Here is a 16,329-nt window from a genome sequence, read left to right on the forward strand (position 1 = left end):
CCTCGGGGAAGAATTCCTCCTTGGGGGCGATAGAAACGCCCTCGGTGAGTTTTCCGGCACCAGCGGGAGTTTCAAGTTTCCACCCGTCGAGGGGAGGCGGCGGGCCCACTCCCAGCTCCGGGTTGGGCGGCTCCTCTTCCCTGAGCATCGGGTTTAGCTCAAGCCCAGTCCTCACCGGAAGGAGTCCCCCAGCCCCGCGCTCTCCCCCTTTCCCTCCGGGCTCCGGAGCCGCAGCCCTGCCCTCGCGCGTCCCCGCCCGGGACGGGGACCCCAGGCGACGCCCCGCGCGGCGGGCGGCCGCGAGCCCGCGGGCCTGGGAGGGGCAGGGGCGGGGCGCGGGAGGTCTGGCGGCGGCGACTGCGGCGTTGCTTCTCGGGACGCGGCGCGAGGCCGGTCGGCCGGCAGGGGGAGGCGGGGGGCGTGGGGCAGCCCCGCCTTTCCCGCGAGGAGCGGCCGGGCAGCCATATTGCGGAGCTGTCTGCGGTGGTGGCGGCGCCTCTCGTCTCTCGCGGCCCATCGCTCCCTCCACCGCCTCTCCCTCCCTGCCGCAGCCGCGACATCCGGCGCCGCCGCGCAGCGCCCCGGCCACACTCAGGGCGGGAAGGAGCCGCCCGCTCTCGGGGTAAGCCGCCGGCGCCCTACCTTCCCCCACTCCCGTTCCCGGGCTTGGCCGGAGACGCTGAGGTGGCGGCGAGAAGTTTCGGGGCCCAGTGCTGCCCGGCGGCCGCGCCGCGAGGGCCGCGGTGTCGCTGCCCTAGCAGCCCGGCTGGCCAGGCCGCATCCGGGGCCGCGGGAGCCGCGAGGCTCTGCCCGAGTCGTGGCTGCGGCCTGAACACGCCGGTGCGCGCTTCTCCCTTCGGGCGTGGGTCCGCCTTCAGCGTCCGCCTCGGACCCCCTCCGCCTCGAGCTCGGTCGGGTTCCCGCCGCTCGGTTGCGGCCCCGGGCTCGGCCTGGCTCGTCCCTTCTAGGCAGTTTGAGAATACAGATTTAAGCCTAGGAAAAATTACGTTTTGCCATGTAGGGAAGGAATTTATTACAACTTCTTCTCCCCGGCCTCCAATTTGAAAGTAAGGGTGTTGAATTACTAGAGAACGTGTGTTCCGCCCTGGTGGCAAAGGGATGTTGCCTTACGGGGTTTGGGGCGCGAATCTCCCTCAGCCACCCGCACCCGCGCGGCGAGGGCCGCCGTTCTGGCCCCGGCTCTACCTGCTGCTTCTACTGCTGAAGGCGGCCTCCGAGCCCCATAACTTTCTTCGGCCTTTGAGGCAGCCCAGTTTAGTATCTTAGACCCCAGTAGACAAGTTGAGTACATTACAGTTCCCCCTTTCTTTAAAGGGTTGTAAACTTAATTCCCGGGCTAACTTTGAAAGCGGGGTGGGGGGCACTGCATTATTGCAGTTTAAATAGAGCACTTCACTTTTTATACAGATGTGGCATGGTTCTTCAACCATTCACAACATGTATTTAGCGTTCTTTACCATTAAGGAGGGGTTATTAATGAGGCTGGAAATAGGTTAAAAGTCAACTTCATCAAAGATACATTTTAAAATATAGTTGAGATTTGTGTAGAAGACATTTTAATGAGTTCTGTGGCACTAAGACGGGCCATGATGTAAATGTAAAAACCCAAGATAATAAGGGTTTATTTGATAAACGAGCACTTGGACTTAGACATTGCAATCTATTGTTTATGGAGCATACATTTTTTAGAACACTAAATACTCTTTTATATTTCGGACGGAGCTCTGAATGAACAATTGCCCCGTTCATTTTGCTGGATAAATAATGGCTTAATCCATTTGCCATAACAGCATTATTATCGATGGATTTAAGAAGAGAGACTAATATTCAGGATTGCATTTTTTTAAAAAAATTTCAGTATTACATTACTTTAACCAGTGGGCTTTATCTTCCAGAGACTAATTACCTCAAATGTGGTAAAATGTATTGAATAAGACCTTTCTTTTGAAGTTAATGGTATCCTGTAAAGTTGATTGCACTGACTTTGTTTCTTTTGCTAAACCACTTTTTTTAATATATGATGGGATTTAATAAACAATACATTATTAGTGAGGAATGAATAGACATGCATTGGAATTCTTTACAGTTTTATTTAAATGAGACAAAATTTGTGGCATTTAGGAATGTTAAATTCTTGCCCTAGTGGATTATACATTGTTTTGTTCACTCCAGTATTCATTCCCAAGCATGGCAGAGCATGTAGGAGAGGCTCAGAAGTTAAATGTAATTAATTTCAGCGTGGGGAAAGTATGTTTAGTCTGTCCTTTGTTTTGGACATTTGTATTAACTGGAAATTAAACTGATATCCTTTTTTCTGTGGCGGTGAGAAATGACAGACTCTGCTGTTCTTTCTCTCTTTTGTTAACTCTCAGTCTCAGGGAGAGAACAAGGCTTATTTCTTCTTTTTTTGCTTCACTATTCCCAAGAGCAGAATTGGATTTTATTATTCATTTTTATCTTTGGCAGGCAGTTGAAATGAAAGTCTTTATGTACTTTTATCTTAATTTCAGTTCTCAATCTTCTAATGTAATCTGTGTATAGTCTAATACAATGGAGCCTGAAATCTTGAATGATGATGGGAGTCTTGTTTTTTCTTCCATTTTTAACTTGATTCAGTTCAACTTGTACAATTTAAAGATGGCAAATTTTAACCAGTATTTCCCAAAGACCAAAGCCTAGAAAAATGTGTTCTATTAAGATTGTGAAGATAGCCATGTTGGTGAACATACTTGATAGGGTAGAGTTAATATCATATCGTGCTATTGCTGTGAATCTGGGAAGTTGAGGAAGTCACCCTTTCTTGGATGGCTTGGACCTCCTGCAGACCAGGAGCTAGTGGGCACTTCTCACGACCCTGATACTATCCTTGGGGTACTGGATTCAGTGGAACTGGATTGGGTTGCTGTAGACTCCAGCTTTACAAGGTTATTTTAAACCTCATGGTGTTAAAAGCCCTTCAGGGAACTCCCCTAACTTATGCAGCAAGTATATCCTCACCTGTTGCGTGATAGAAATGGCCAGTCTGACCCCAGAGAGTTCCTGAATATCTAGCCTCTTTCAGAAGAATCCTGCCTTTACTGTTCATATTAGTTCCTGGTATATTTTTCAATATTAGTTTATAATGAACATATTTTAAACCATTTTTAAAGACTATAAAATTAATAAATTTTATGACAAAGTTAAGAAAACCCAGAAAGATGTTAAGGAAAAAGTAAAAGTTCTCCCCAGCTTCCCAGAACCACCCCCCCCCACCCCCCACCTCTCCCAGTCCCAGTCTCTGTTTTTCAGAGGTAATTGCTATTAGCTATTCCTTGTAGTATATAGAAAATGCCAATATTTATGCAAGGGTAAACATATACTTTCTATATATCCCTTATTTGCAGTTTTAAAGTCTTTAAAAATAAGATTATTTTGTAACAAACATTGCAAGGGTGTTTATTACTGTGTTGAGCATTAAGTAATTAGTATTTCTCGGATTTTCATCATTTGAATGAAATAAAAATGGAATTTCTGGTAATCTCAAAAGTGTTCATGTACATGTGCAGATTTTCTTGATTAATGATTGAAGGTGAATTCACTTTTTTTTTCTTCTAGGGTATGGTATATAACTGACACTGAAAAGTGGTGTTCTTTAAAAAAGGGTTTATGATTTTGGGTAGTGAAATGTCCCTATTATATATGTAGCTTTTTACCTGGGAACTGTTTGGAAAGGAAATATGGCCCATATGATTCAGTTCTTTATTTCTTTGTTCCATTTAATGGTGAATCCTAGCTTTAACTTCCTGGAAGAGAGGGGTTCTTTCAGGTTAGTAGTTGTATAGGTTTTTTTTTTTTTTTCTTTGAATAACCAGTATGTATAGAAACTTGCAAATTTACAAAGTTATTTTTTTCCTATTGCAGTGTCAGTTACCTTTTAGAAGAATTCTAAAGTACATTTTATAGAGGCTAGTTACATATGTAAATACGGTATGCATATGAATAGGATGCTGTAGTGACACTGGTTCCTTTTCTGCTTTTCTACATAATTTACATACATTTGAAATAAGAAACTTTTGGGTTCTAGTAAAGTTGATTTATTTGAAAATGATATTCTCTTTACTGTTAACCATTTGGAGAAGAGGTCAGCAAACTGGTTTGAAGGCCACATTCAGCCTACTACCTTTTTTGTAAACAAAGTTTTATGTGAACACATGATGGCTTATTGGTTTACATATTATCTATGGTTGCTGTTGTGCTACAACAACAGAGTAGTTGCAATAGAGGCTGTATGGGCCACAAAACCTAAAAAGTTTACTTAACCTGGCCCTTTACAGAAAAAGTTTGCTGACTCCTGCTTTAAGGTATTATTCATACATTCAGACATTTATAGTCATATGCCAGATATTCTTTGCATTTGTTCAGTAAGATAATGAGAACGCCACACTCTAATGGGAATGTACTTGTGCCATTTTGTATACCATGAAGTGTTTTTGCTTAAGTGCTCTTTGTGTGTATAAACTGGAGTTCATATTCAGTGTAACAGTGTTGTAAGCATAGTCTTCTGTGATGTGAATTCTGGGTGTTTCTTGTTTTGTACTTTAAAAAAACCCCAAAACTTCTTGTTGTTTCTGTAAATTAACTAATAACCTTTTGATAAATTAACCAGAGTAGTTGTTTGTAACTGAAAATCCTGTTAGTACTCAGAATGATGTGGGTACGAGTATAATAGAGGGACCATTAATAAAAGGGAGAATGGGGACATAGGAAATCTCAGCCATGGTAATTGAATCTAATCACCCTTTGGCTTTTATTGAGTGTGTGGGATGGACTAAACTTTGTTAGACATCATGAGCGCTCTTGATATTTAAGCTGTCTCTAGATTCTAGACTTAAGGAAACTATAAAAACCTAGTTTGGTTATTAAGCAAAGTTGGTATATATAGTTGACACTCCACATCTGTGGGTTCTGTCAACCTTGGATTGAAAATATTTGGAAAAAAAATTCCAGAAAGTTACAAAAAGTAAAACTTGAATTTGCCACATGCTGGCAAGTATTTACATAGCATTTACATTGTATTTACAATTGTTTACATAGCATTTATATTGTATTAGGTATTGTAAGTAATCTAGAGATAATTTAAAGTATATGAGAGGATGTGTGTAGGTTATATGCAAATATAATATTTTATATTTATATATATGTATGTATGTATATAAATGTACATATATTTTGTGTAAGGGATTTGAGCATCCCTAGATTTTGGTATCTGCAGAGGGGTCCTGGAACCAATCCCCTGTGGATACCAAGGGATGACTGTATACCCAAAGTGCTTACTCTTTACATCTAATCATCAAGCAGCATGATACTTATAGATATTATTAAATGTGTCAAATTAGGTGGCCTTTAAATTTAATTTGATTGTCAAATGAGATTATTGAAAGAGACTTAGAGATGATAAAGGCTTGAATTTGGGAGACCTCGTTGGGAGAAGTTTTTTTTTTTCCTCCCACGTTCATGGTTGCTGTCTTTTATAGCCTATTGCTTTCTAGTTCGCTCACTTTACAATGTAAAAGATGAGAGGAAAGTATTACCCTTGATAATAAAGTGAGTATTATATATGAACTTAATTTACCAACAAAATCAACAAACATCTGAGGCCTTACTGTGAGCCAGACACCATTCCAATTTCTCAAAAGGGGGATTGAATATCTCAAAAGTTAGAAACTTAATGATAGAACTGCCATATAGCCTTATTGACTGCATGAGCGAATACTATCTAATTTTAAAGATATTTAAGAAACATATTAACTTTATTCTGTTTTGAAAATAAGCTACTGTAATATCTAGTGTTTCAAAACATATATAGAATTGTGAGAATTCCTCAGGTCAGTTTGAGACTTTTCTTCTTTTCTTCTACCTAGGTGACTTACATGAACCTATCTTTGTTTTTCCATTTTTAAGTGTTTATTATATGAATTTTTGATGTTTCCTTAACTATAAGATGAAGAAATTGGACTGGATTTAGCTTTCTTACCTTTTAGCATTTAAACTTCATTTTTGCAAATGGTAATGTATTGTTTTTCCACCCTCCTAGGAAGCAATACAGGTATGGTGTTTCTTTTAAATTTACAAAATTCATTTAGAAAAGAATTTAAATTCAGTGTAAAACTTTGCTTTGTGCCTATATTTGTTTTAAGTGCTGGAAATTTGCTTTGCATTTCCAGTAACGTGTGTTTTGCTTTAAAATGTTGAATATTTTATTTCCTTGAACAAAAGTCAGTTCCTACAAAAGCAAGCACTTAATACCTTATTTAGAACTGCATGCCACCCTTACAGGATATTAATTTACAGAGGTGACTATACCAGTATTAATGTGCACTTACGACAAATCTTTAGAGGTAGTCTTTTTGACCTGAAAACAACAGAGGATAGAGCTTTAACTTCTTGAAAAGCTCTGGTAATTGGGATGAGCTTGGCTAAAATGATGTCAGAGGAAGGCAGAATAGGGTAGCCAAAAGAGCACAGGACTTGAATTTAGAAGGACCTATGACTTTGTTGACTAGCCTTATTACTTTGGGCAAGTGACTTATCTGAATCTTAATTTCCTTAATTAGAAGAACAAGGGATTGTGATACTTATATTGGGCAGAGGGAGGAAGGGCAGTTATTAGGAAGATTAGATAATGTAGGTAACATGGCTGAAGAGTGAGCATTCTACAAATAATTCCATTTACTACCCTTGTCCTTGCTTTTGGCCTTATTTCTTTTTTGCAAAATGGAACTAAAAATTCTTGTCCTCTGCTTCACTTGTGGAGTCACATGGCATTATATAGGTAAAAGTACAGTATTATTGCTATTAAATTCAGTACTTAACAGAGCTAAAAAATTTAATAAGCATAGTTCTTTGTATATTCGAGGTTTTAAACCTGTGGGTCTGTGAACTTGAATAGTGAAAAAAGTTGCATCTTTTTTTACACGTTTTCCATTACGAATGTGGGCAGCAGTAGCAGAGACTGTTTCTAATAGAAATTGCAGATATTTTCATGATGCATAACTGTTATTGCAGATCTCAAAATGACATTTAATACCCATTACTTAAAGTTTAATTATTAGATACACTGGTAGATATTGTGATTTAAAGGTTAACAAAGAAGCATATATATTACTGTATCATAAATTTGTGCTTTTTATATTTTTGATATTATAATTCAGTATGATTGATTTTTTAAATGTACTATTGTGTATTTTATTTTGTGCATTTAAAAATACTTTTCTAGGAAGGGGTTCATAGGCTTTACCAGAGGGGCCCCGGTTGGGGAAAATAATGATTAAGAACTTTTTTTTGTGGATGCCATTATTGTGTTAATTTGACTGCCAGAATTACCTTATTAATTCAGTTTATACTTCTCTTTGTTACCCTGCTTCCCAAACCCCCAGTAAGTTGGCAGAGGACTGCGGAGAGACCACAGTTATGTTCAGGGAAGGTGTCTCAAAAGACAGAAAAAAAAGTACAGTTAGACTTGGGGAAAAGAAATTCTTAAGAGTAAAATTAGGCAGCCTGGTATAAATTATTGAAGCATCACTGTAGGCCCAGTATGGACAGACTTAACACCTGTTTTATCACCTGACAGGTGGGGAGAGTCTCTTGTTTTGTCAGTGACTAACAGAACTCAAGGTGTTAAGCGTGAGGCTGTTTTTTCCATTGTACTGCAGAAAAGAGGCTGTTTTAGGATCACCCTCAGAGTTAAAGGACAAAGAGAATGTTTTATGTGAATGTTTCGTCTGAGAAATGTGACACTGTGTTTGAGTACTTATTCATACGTTTTCTGGAAATGGGAGATATATATGCTGGTGGCATCTCTTAATACTGCTTGCCATGACAGTGCTTCATTGGTTCTGTGGGAGTCAATGTGGAAAACAGGTAGGGTAAGACCACTTTAAGAAATTTAGGAAGAGTGGGGAGGAAGGAGTAAATGTTGTTTCAATAATTATTTATTATGAGGGTAGAGGGGAGAAGAGTTGATTTTTATTATACATCTTTGATATACAGTGGTTTAGGTGATTATATGGTGTCATTTTTTTTAGAGAAGAAAAGAAGGCACCGAAACACAGTTTTCAAGATGAACCAGTTAGAGGTACAAACTCAGGACATATATCTAGGTACCTTGGCTTTTCATGTGCCATTTTATTAAATTGTCCATTGTACTGCTAACAGCTGCCATTTTCAAGGAAAAAAATATGCTAATACAATCAAAGGAGGACTAGAAATGTACTGTTGAGGTTAAATAATATTATCGTGATATAAATATTTTTTAATGATCACTAAATTGGCTAAAAACTTAGGTTTTAACTACATTTATACACAGCTTCATCCTAAAAAATTTAAGGTAGAATTCTTATGTATGTCATGATATCTTATGAATAAACTGGTATATAGACAATTTAGTGAAATATATTTTTAAAATTCTTACCTGATTTTTAAAATTAGTAACTTAACAAAAATAAGACCCTGATTAGTATTAAGTGCTCAGTTCTGTATATCCAAATATCCTTTGTAAGGGTACCTGTTTTTTTACTTAGTGATAATAGGTGGCTACGTATTCTGCCTTTTCACTTATCCTTATGTAAATGTTGACACAGTCTGTCCCCCTTGTTTTCACATAATTTCAACATTAATTGTGATTTTGATTTTAATCATTGGCTGTTATAATATCTTTGTACTGCTGAGAACATCTTGGTACAGATTATTTTGTCTTATATTTATTTATTTATTTGTGGTATACTTAGGAGAGAACACTGGTCTGAAAATACACATTTTTAGAAGCTTCTTTTAGAAGTAAACCGTATCCTTATTTGCAAAGGCTTTTTGTTAGGCCCCTCACTTCCCAACAGTTCATATAGATCATTTAGGCTTGTTGGAGATTTTAAAAGCTTAATGTGTATAAACTTGGTTTTGTATATGTTGGCCTGTGATATATTTGTACTTTTATGTCACCAGAGCACTCATATTAAACCTAAAGCTTTAATATGGATTATTTTGCTTGAAAGGTCGTTTTCTATAGAGTATAACTTGAAGTAACTCTAATATAGAAAACTGGAATAAATTATTTCTTAAAGGAAAAGGAAAAAACTCTACCTTTATTTAGTTCCAGTATTTGAGTAATACAAAACTTAAGAAATTCTGCAAAACCTGACATACGTGATGTTTATTTACCTGCCTAGCTGATCCTATGTTTGATGAGTACTCTTTCTGTAATTTGAGTGCTGTAACTTAGTTTATAGTCTGGCATCCAGTTAGTGTTCACATTTTCCCTTTGTTCTTCCTTACCAGTGAGAGATGGCACAGGAAGGGCAGAGCAGCCAAATGGCTTAGCAAACAAGAATGATCAGTACATGAGCAAGCTCTCTTGAGTTATCTGCTAACTTCTCTAGGGTGTGGCCATGGGGCCTGATATGGTAATGGAATGCTAAATCAAGAAGGTAATGTAAAAATTGATCTCGGACAATTAAAATTCCTGGTACTGTACGCTGGTAGGAGCAAACCTGAAATACCTCTATAGGGAGACACAGACAGCTCAGGGCTTGCAGGAATCCCACACTGGGTGGGTAGTGGGTTAGGGACATGAGCTTTCTGTCCAAAATTACAAACTCCATAAAGAAACAAGTCATAATGAACTGGAAATAGAAAATTTTATAGTGACATAAAATAAACATTATAGGGGTAAAATGAGGATTCAGTACAAATTATAAAATATTGTAGGAGTAAAAGGAGGATTCAATACAAATTATAAAGTAGTATAGCATTAAAATTTTTTTAAAAGACCAAAAGTGAATTTCTAGAAATTAAAATATATAATCACTGAAAATTTAAACTAGTGGACAGGTAAAACATTAAGAACACCATTCAGCAATAGGAATTGCTGAATGGGAGAGACAATGGCTAATAATTTTCCAGAATTTAAGAAAAGCATGAGTCTTCAGAATAAGGAAGCTTAACAAATCTTGAACAAGATAAATAAAAGGAAATCTGAAGAACACACACACACATACACACACACACAAAATCTTAAAGGAAAGCAGAGAGAAAAGGCATATTACCTCAGAGAAATGAGTTAAATTGCCAGCAGACTTCTCCTCATCAGTAACAGATGGCAGAAGAAAACTAATATCTTCCAAATGCTGAAGGAATAACAATTTAGAATTCTATATGCAATTAAATTATTACTTAATGAAAAAAGGAAATATTCATTAGAAAGATATAATAATTCTAAACCTTTACTCACTTAATAACATAGCCTAAAAGCATATAAATTAAAAACTGGTAATTTATAAGAAGAAATTAACATCCACAATCTGAGTTGGGAAAATTCAATACATTTTTTCTCAGTTTGATTAACTAGACTAAACTGAGAGTAGAGAGACTATAAACAAAACATTAAATACTTACTCTGGCTTGGTCTAACTTATCAGATGCAAAACATACATTATTTTCATTTATAGCTGGAACAATCAAAAAAGAAATGAAACTGACCAAGCACTAAACATAAAGGAAATCTTAATGAATTCTTTGACTAGAGTATATAGTAAACTTAGAAATAAATAATAAAAAGACAGTACTCTGCCCCCAGGCCTCTGACCATTCTATTTGAAAATTTAAAACTTATTAGTAGTGAGTAGAAATCATAATTGGAAACTGAAACACCTAGAGCTAAACAATAATGAAAAAACTATATATAAAAACCTATGTGGGAAGCCACTAAAGTGATACTTAGAAAAATAGTGGAGTTTTAAATATAAGGTATTTTTCCCCAAAATTATTCCCTCCAAAAGGAGATTTATATTTGTTTCATAGGAACTGTCTCATTGCAAGATGTTCTCTTTCTCTTGAGCATGGAAGTACTGTTTAAGATAGGCACATTGACCTGAAATGCCTTTACTACATGTCAGTTTGGAAAGCTCATGGAGCTCATCTGATAAGTGATTTAAATGTAAAAAAGAGGCTAAGAAGTCTAGAGGAGATCTGGTTTTAAAAGTCACTTAAAAATAACACATCTAGTTATACTGTGGATATTAAAATATATTCCAACAATACAAATAGGAAAAAATAACGTCCTACTAATGTTTTCTATAAATGGGTAATTGTGGCTTGGGATAAAAATTTTAATTTTAGTGATAGATTCACAAAGTACTTTATGTAGTCTGGAAAACTTACTGTGATTCAGAAGTTTGATATAGATGCTCATGTCTGATGTGTGAGGAATTTAGATTATTTTACATAATCAGATGATAATTACTTTAAAATAGTCTCACTGGCAAAATAGGGAGATCATTTTACGTTTGGAATTGCCTTATGGTGGGACATATTTAGTTTGTGACCTTAATGCATGTTATTAGAAAAAAAAGATTGGAAATTACTTAGGTAAACTTTCAATTTCAGGGATTAGAATATGAGCCTCAGAGTAAAAGCCAATTAATGAGAAGAAAAATGATGAGAAAAAAAGGACAGAAATTAACAAAACAGAAAAATAAAAGAAACAAGAAGATCAACAAAACTGAAAGCTGGTTTTTAGACCAATAAATGAAGCAAACTTCTGGCAAGATTAATCAAGCAAAAGCGAAGACAAAAATTAACAGTATTAGGAATGGAAAGGGGATCATAACTGTAGATGTAGTAGAGATATAAAAATAATCATGAATATACCATGAATAACTTTATAGAAATATGTCACCAAGACTTGTGGAAAAAGCAGATTTGACTGTGGGGTGTAGCGATTTAAGCCATGTTTTAGCCATGTTGTATTTGAGGTATCATTTAGATATTGAGCAAGCCAAGTTAGCCAAGCAAGTCTGGAGATACAGATTTGGGAGTTACTAGTTTATAAATGATGTAAAAGGTTGGTTTTTGAGGCTGTTTTAAGACCTGAGATGAATTTGATAGTAGGGATGAAAGGAGGATTTAGAAGTGGAAGATAGGACTGAAGTACAGTTAGGTTCATGAAGGTAGGTGATTGTAAGTAGGGAATATTTATCTATCATTTCCTAGCTAAGAGTTAGGAAATGAGGAATTTAATACTTCTAACTGAATTTCATAGCCCATTTTATTAGATAAGAAATTTCTCCTGATGAAGTTCCCTGTATGGGGAGAGGTTCATTGACATGTGATTGGCTAAAATTTAGAGAAATGACCTTACTTCGATCCTTTGTTTTTATTTCAATTTGGAGAATTTTCAGTTTTATTAATAATAGTATCTTAAAAGGCAATTGATAATATATTTTTAAAATACAAAATTAACTCTATATTAATTTAGTTGATAGTGTAATGAATGAAATTTCTCGGCAGAGATATTACTTACATAAGCTGATTTTCAGGTAATTAATATATTTCTTACTGTAGGTTTTCAAATTGGAATGATAATCATTTTTTTCTGGACAACTAAATGGTTAAAAATGTTACATCTTTTGGTAGGTTTGTAGGGGGAAAATCCAATTTTGTTAGATGTTTGTGAGAACATTTACCCTAAAATAGCCCATCGTTCTTCTTGGATTAAGATTTACTTCTTTTGCCTGAGCGGGAGAAGGTATAATTTAACATTGGTCTTCAGGACAGTTCTGTATTTCCGTGAAGGCCATTAGCTTGCTGATGAGTAGCATGCAGATTACTAGTGTGCAGACTATGGCTGTTTTATCCACCTTAGGTGAAAAAGTTACTCTTATGTTATTTGTCTCTACTTGGACTTTTAAACTTTCAGGGAGGAAAAATAATTTTCTTTAAAAAGTTATCTTTTTGTAGTTTACATTAATCAGTATTTCCTTTTTTGTCTTTGGCAGTACAGAAGAAAGGTTGAGAAGTGTTCCTGAATTCATTTCTTTAGAATCTGAATCTATCTGTTCTCTTCTTTGCCGTCCCTCTTTTCTACCAGTTTGGGTATAGGGGCGAACTTGACTCAGAAAGAGAAAGCATTTGGCCCTTAGTAATCTCTCCTTTGCTATGTGTTGTCTGTAATTAAATTAAAACTTTTAGTTGATGATTGAGATGCTTTATGCTATGTTATTTGAGATGTGTGCTGTTTTAAATCACAGATATAAGTATTTTTAAAGAATGTGAAATAATAGAAGACATTGAAAATTAGAATAAAATGAGAGCTCCATGTTAATTGTAACATTTTAAAATGTTAAAGTTTTATTTAATCTATACAAATTATTGTTCAGCAAAAACATTACTGTATAAAAAGATAATAGATCAATTATGCTTTCTTTTCTTTAACAGAAGAACAACAGAATTCATAAAAGTGAAGAATTTTTAAAGAGGGTGACAAAAAGAGAAGGAAAATGCCGAAACCAGTAAGTGTATTTTATTACTTTTGACACTGCTTACTTAATAAAATATCAGTGGCATTAAGTTCCTTTCGGAACAAGGCAAAGTATTATGGTAGAGTTTTGGGGGGAAAAAAAGCACTGATATTACTGTTGTTTGTTTTAGATTAATGTGGCTAGAGTATGGTGTTATGTGGGCCAGTGATGAAGAGGTTTAGGTAACACTGTAATTAAGATTACTACAGGTTGTGGGGTCAAACTTAGTTCTTATCCTCACCCTAACACTTAACCCGACTGACCTTTGTTAGATTAGTTCAGTCTCTCCAATTCTTAATTTCTTCACATATAAAATGGAGATATAATTAGTTACTTACTGGAGAGTCTGGTGAGGATTAGAAGATCCTGGTGAATATACATTCAGTGCTCAGTAAAAAGTAACTTAGTGTTAAACAGGAGAAAATAATGAGAGGTCAGAAGGATCCATGCAGTATTAATTTTCTCATAATTCTAGCTTTGATACTAGTGATACCAGTGCTGATATTATATATAGCCCTAGATGTTTAATTTAATGGTATATATGTGATCATTTTATTAAGTTTTATAATTATATAATTTGTGACTAAGGTTTGTCCTTTTATCTTAGGATAAATGTACTTTTCTTCATCTAACAAAATCGGGGGGTTTTTTTCAAGAATTTTTTGGCCAGTTATCTTTTTAAGAAAATCATTTGTTGTGGTTATTTGAATTTTCTGGCATGAATGTCACTTTCGAATTACTTTTAAAGATTTAGCAGGTAAAAAAGTGCATTGTCGGAGGGAGAGAAGAATAAAAAGAAGTAAAAGGCATAATCAATAAAAAGCAAGAATTAAATTTCTCTATTTGCAGATGACATAATTATGTAAATAACCTGGAATTTACAGAACAACTGTTAGAACTAATAACAGAATTTAGCAAGATTGTTGGACATAAGGTTATATTTTTAAAAAAATCAGTCTTCTGTTTTATATATTAGCAAAATTCAAAAAATGAAGTAAAAATTTCATTTGTAATAGCATCAAAAATATAAAATATTTAGGAATAACTTTACAGAAGCTGTACAAGATCTCTACGCTGAAAACTTATAAGTACTTAAAAAGACCAAAATATATACAAAAATAAACATTGGTCATAGATATGTCTAGAAAATATTATTACAATGTCTGTTCTCCCCAATATATTGGTAGATTGAATGTAATTCTAATCAGTTGAATCCCTTTGGTTAAAATTGACTAGCTGATTATAAAATGTTTATGGAAGAGCCAAAACTTATGTGGAATAGCTAAAGCAATAGCTAGTGGGAAGCAGCCACATAGCACAGGGAGATCAGCTTGGTGCTTTGTGACCACCTAGAGGAGTGGGATAGGGAGGGTGGGAGGGAGATGCAAGAGGGAGGGGATATGGGGATATATTTATACGTATAGCTGATTCACTTTGTTGTACAGCAGAAACTAAAGAAAGCATTGTAAAGCAATTATACTCCAATAAAGATGTTAAAAAAAAAAAAATTTTCACTGCAAAGTAAAGGAGCTGTTACAGTGGAGGATTACTGGACTGAATGTCAATATTATGACATAGTATGAGTGTGTTTCATGTTTGGTAATTGCAATCATTGTTGCTTTTGTTGTGGTCATCCATGTACAATGCTTAGTGTCAGTCTATCTCTTGTAAAAATAAAATACAGTGTGTGTGTGTGTGAAAAAAAAAAAAACAAAAAAAACAAAGTTCACAACAGAAAATGGAACAAATCTTAAATCTTGGATTTGGGTTAAATAAAACACACACACACAAAGTAAAAGGAAAAAAAAAAAAAAAGAACAAGGGTGGGGCTTCCCTGGTGGCGCAGTGGTTAGGAATCCGCCTGCCAGTGCAGGGGACACAGGTTCGAGCCCTAGCCCGGGAAGATCCCCCATGCCGCGGAGGAACCAAGCGGGTGCGCCGTAACTACTGAGCCTGAGCTCTAGAGCCCGTGAGCCACAACTACTGAAGCCCGCGTGCCTAGAGCCTGTGCTCCACAACAAGAGAGACCACCACAGTGAGAGGCCCACACACCGCAATGAAGAGTGGCCCCCGCTCACTGCAACCAGAGAAAACCCCTCACGCAGCAACGAGGACCCAACACAGCGAAAAATAAATAAATAAATTTATTAAAAAAATAAAATAAAAAAGAACAAGGGTGGAGCACTTACACTCCTGGATTTCAACACTTATTTTCAGGCAACAAAAATAAGACAGTGTAGTATTAAAATATTAGATAATAGGATCAGTGGAACAAATATACATCTCCACACACAAGGTTGTCACACAGTTCAATGGGGGAATTAAATTCTTTTCGAGAAATGATGTTGGAACAAAGAGTTATCCATACAGAAAAATACGAATCTTGACCCTTATATCACAGTTTACACAAAAAACTAACTCTGAATGGATCACAGGCCTAAATTAAAAGGCTCAAACTATAGAACTTCTAGAAGAAAATAGAAAACATTTTTGCAGTCATAGGGTAGGCAAAGAATTTCTTTGATAGTACACAGAAAGTTCGAAGCAAAAAAAAAAAAATTGAACATCAAAATTAAAAAATTTGCTATTTGAAAGACAACAGTAAGAAAGTAAAAAGGCGGGGCTTCCCTGGTGGCGCAGTGGTTGAGAATCTGCCTGCCAATGCAGGGGACACAGGTTCGAGCCCTGGTCTGGGAAGATCCCACATGCCGTGGAGCAACTGTGCCCGTGAGCCACAATTACTGAGCCTGCGCGTCTGGAGCCTGTGCTCTGCAACAAGAGAGGCCGCGATAGTGAGAGGCCCGCGCACCGTGATGAAGAGTGGCCCCCGCTTGCCACAACTAGAGAAAGCCCTCGCACAGAAACGAAGACCCAACACAGCCACAAATAAATAAATAAATTTTAAAAAGAATCCTCAATGTCTGATCATTGTTTAAAAAAAAAAAAAAAGTAAAAAGGCAAGGCAGAATGGGAGAAAATA

At 36.5% G+C, this 16,329-nt stretch overlaps 1 protein-coding gene across 2 annotated transcripts in view; it reads left to right on the forward strand.

The window, feature by feature from the left end:
• Positions 1-235: 235 nt before the first annotated feature.
• RDX (radixin) overlaps positions 236-16,329 on the forward strand; it is a 652,052-nt gene continuing 635,958 nt past the window's right edge. The window contains exons 1-2 of one of the 2 annotated variants that reach the window (XM_082343520.1): positions 236-622; positions 13,267-13,340. In XM_082343520.1, the coding sequence (XP_082199646.1) occupies positions 13,329-13,340 (12 nt within the window). In that variant the 5' untranslated portion in view covers positions 236-622; positions 13,267-13,328. The remainder of the gene's footprint in view (positions 623-13,266; positions 13,341-16,329) is intronic. The other variant, XM_082343518.1, reaches the window with a different exon arrangement.

This window comes from Balaenoptera borealis (assembly GCF_965194805.1).
Source record: "Balaenoptera borealis genome assembly, chromosome: 11".
NCBI classification, from domain to species: Eukaryota; Metazoa; Chordata; class Mammalia; order Artiodactyla; family Balaenopteridae; genus Balaenoptera; species Balaenoptera borealis.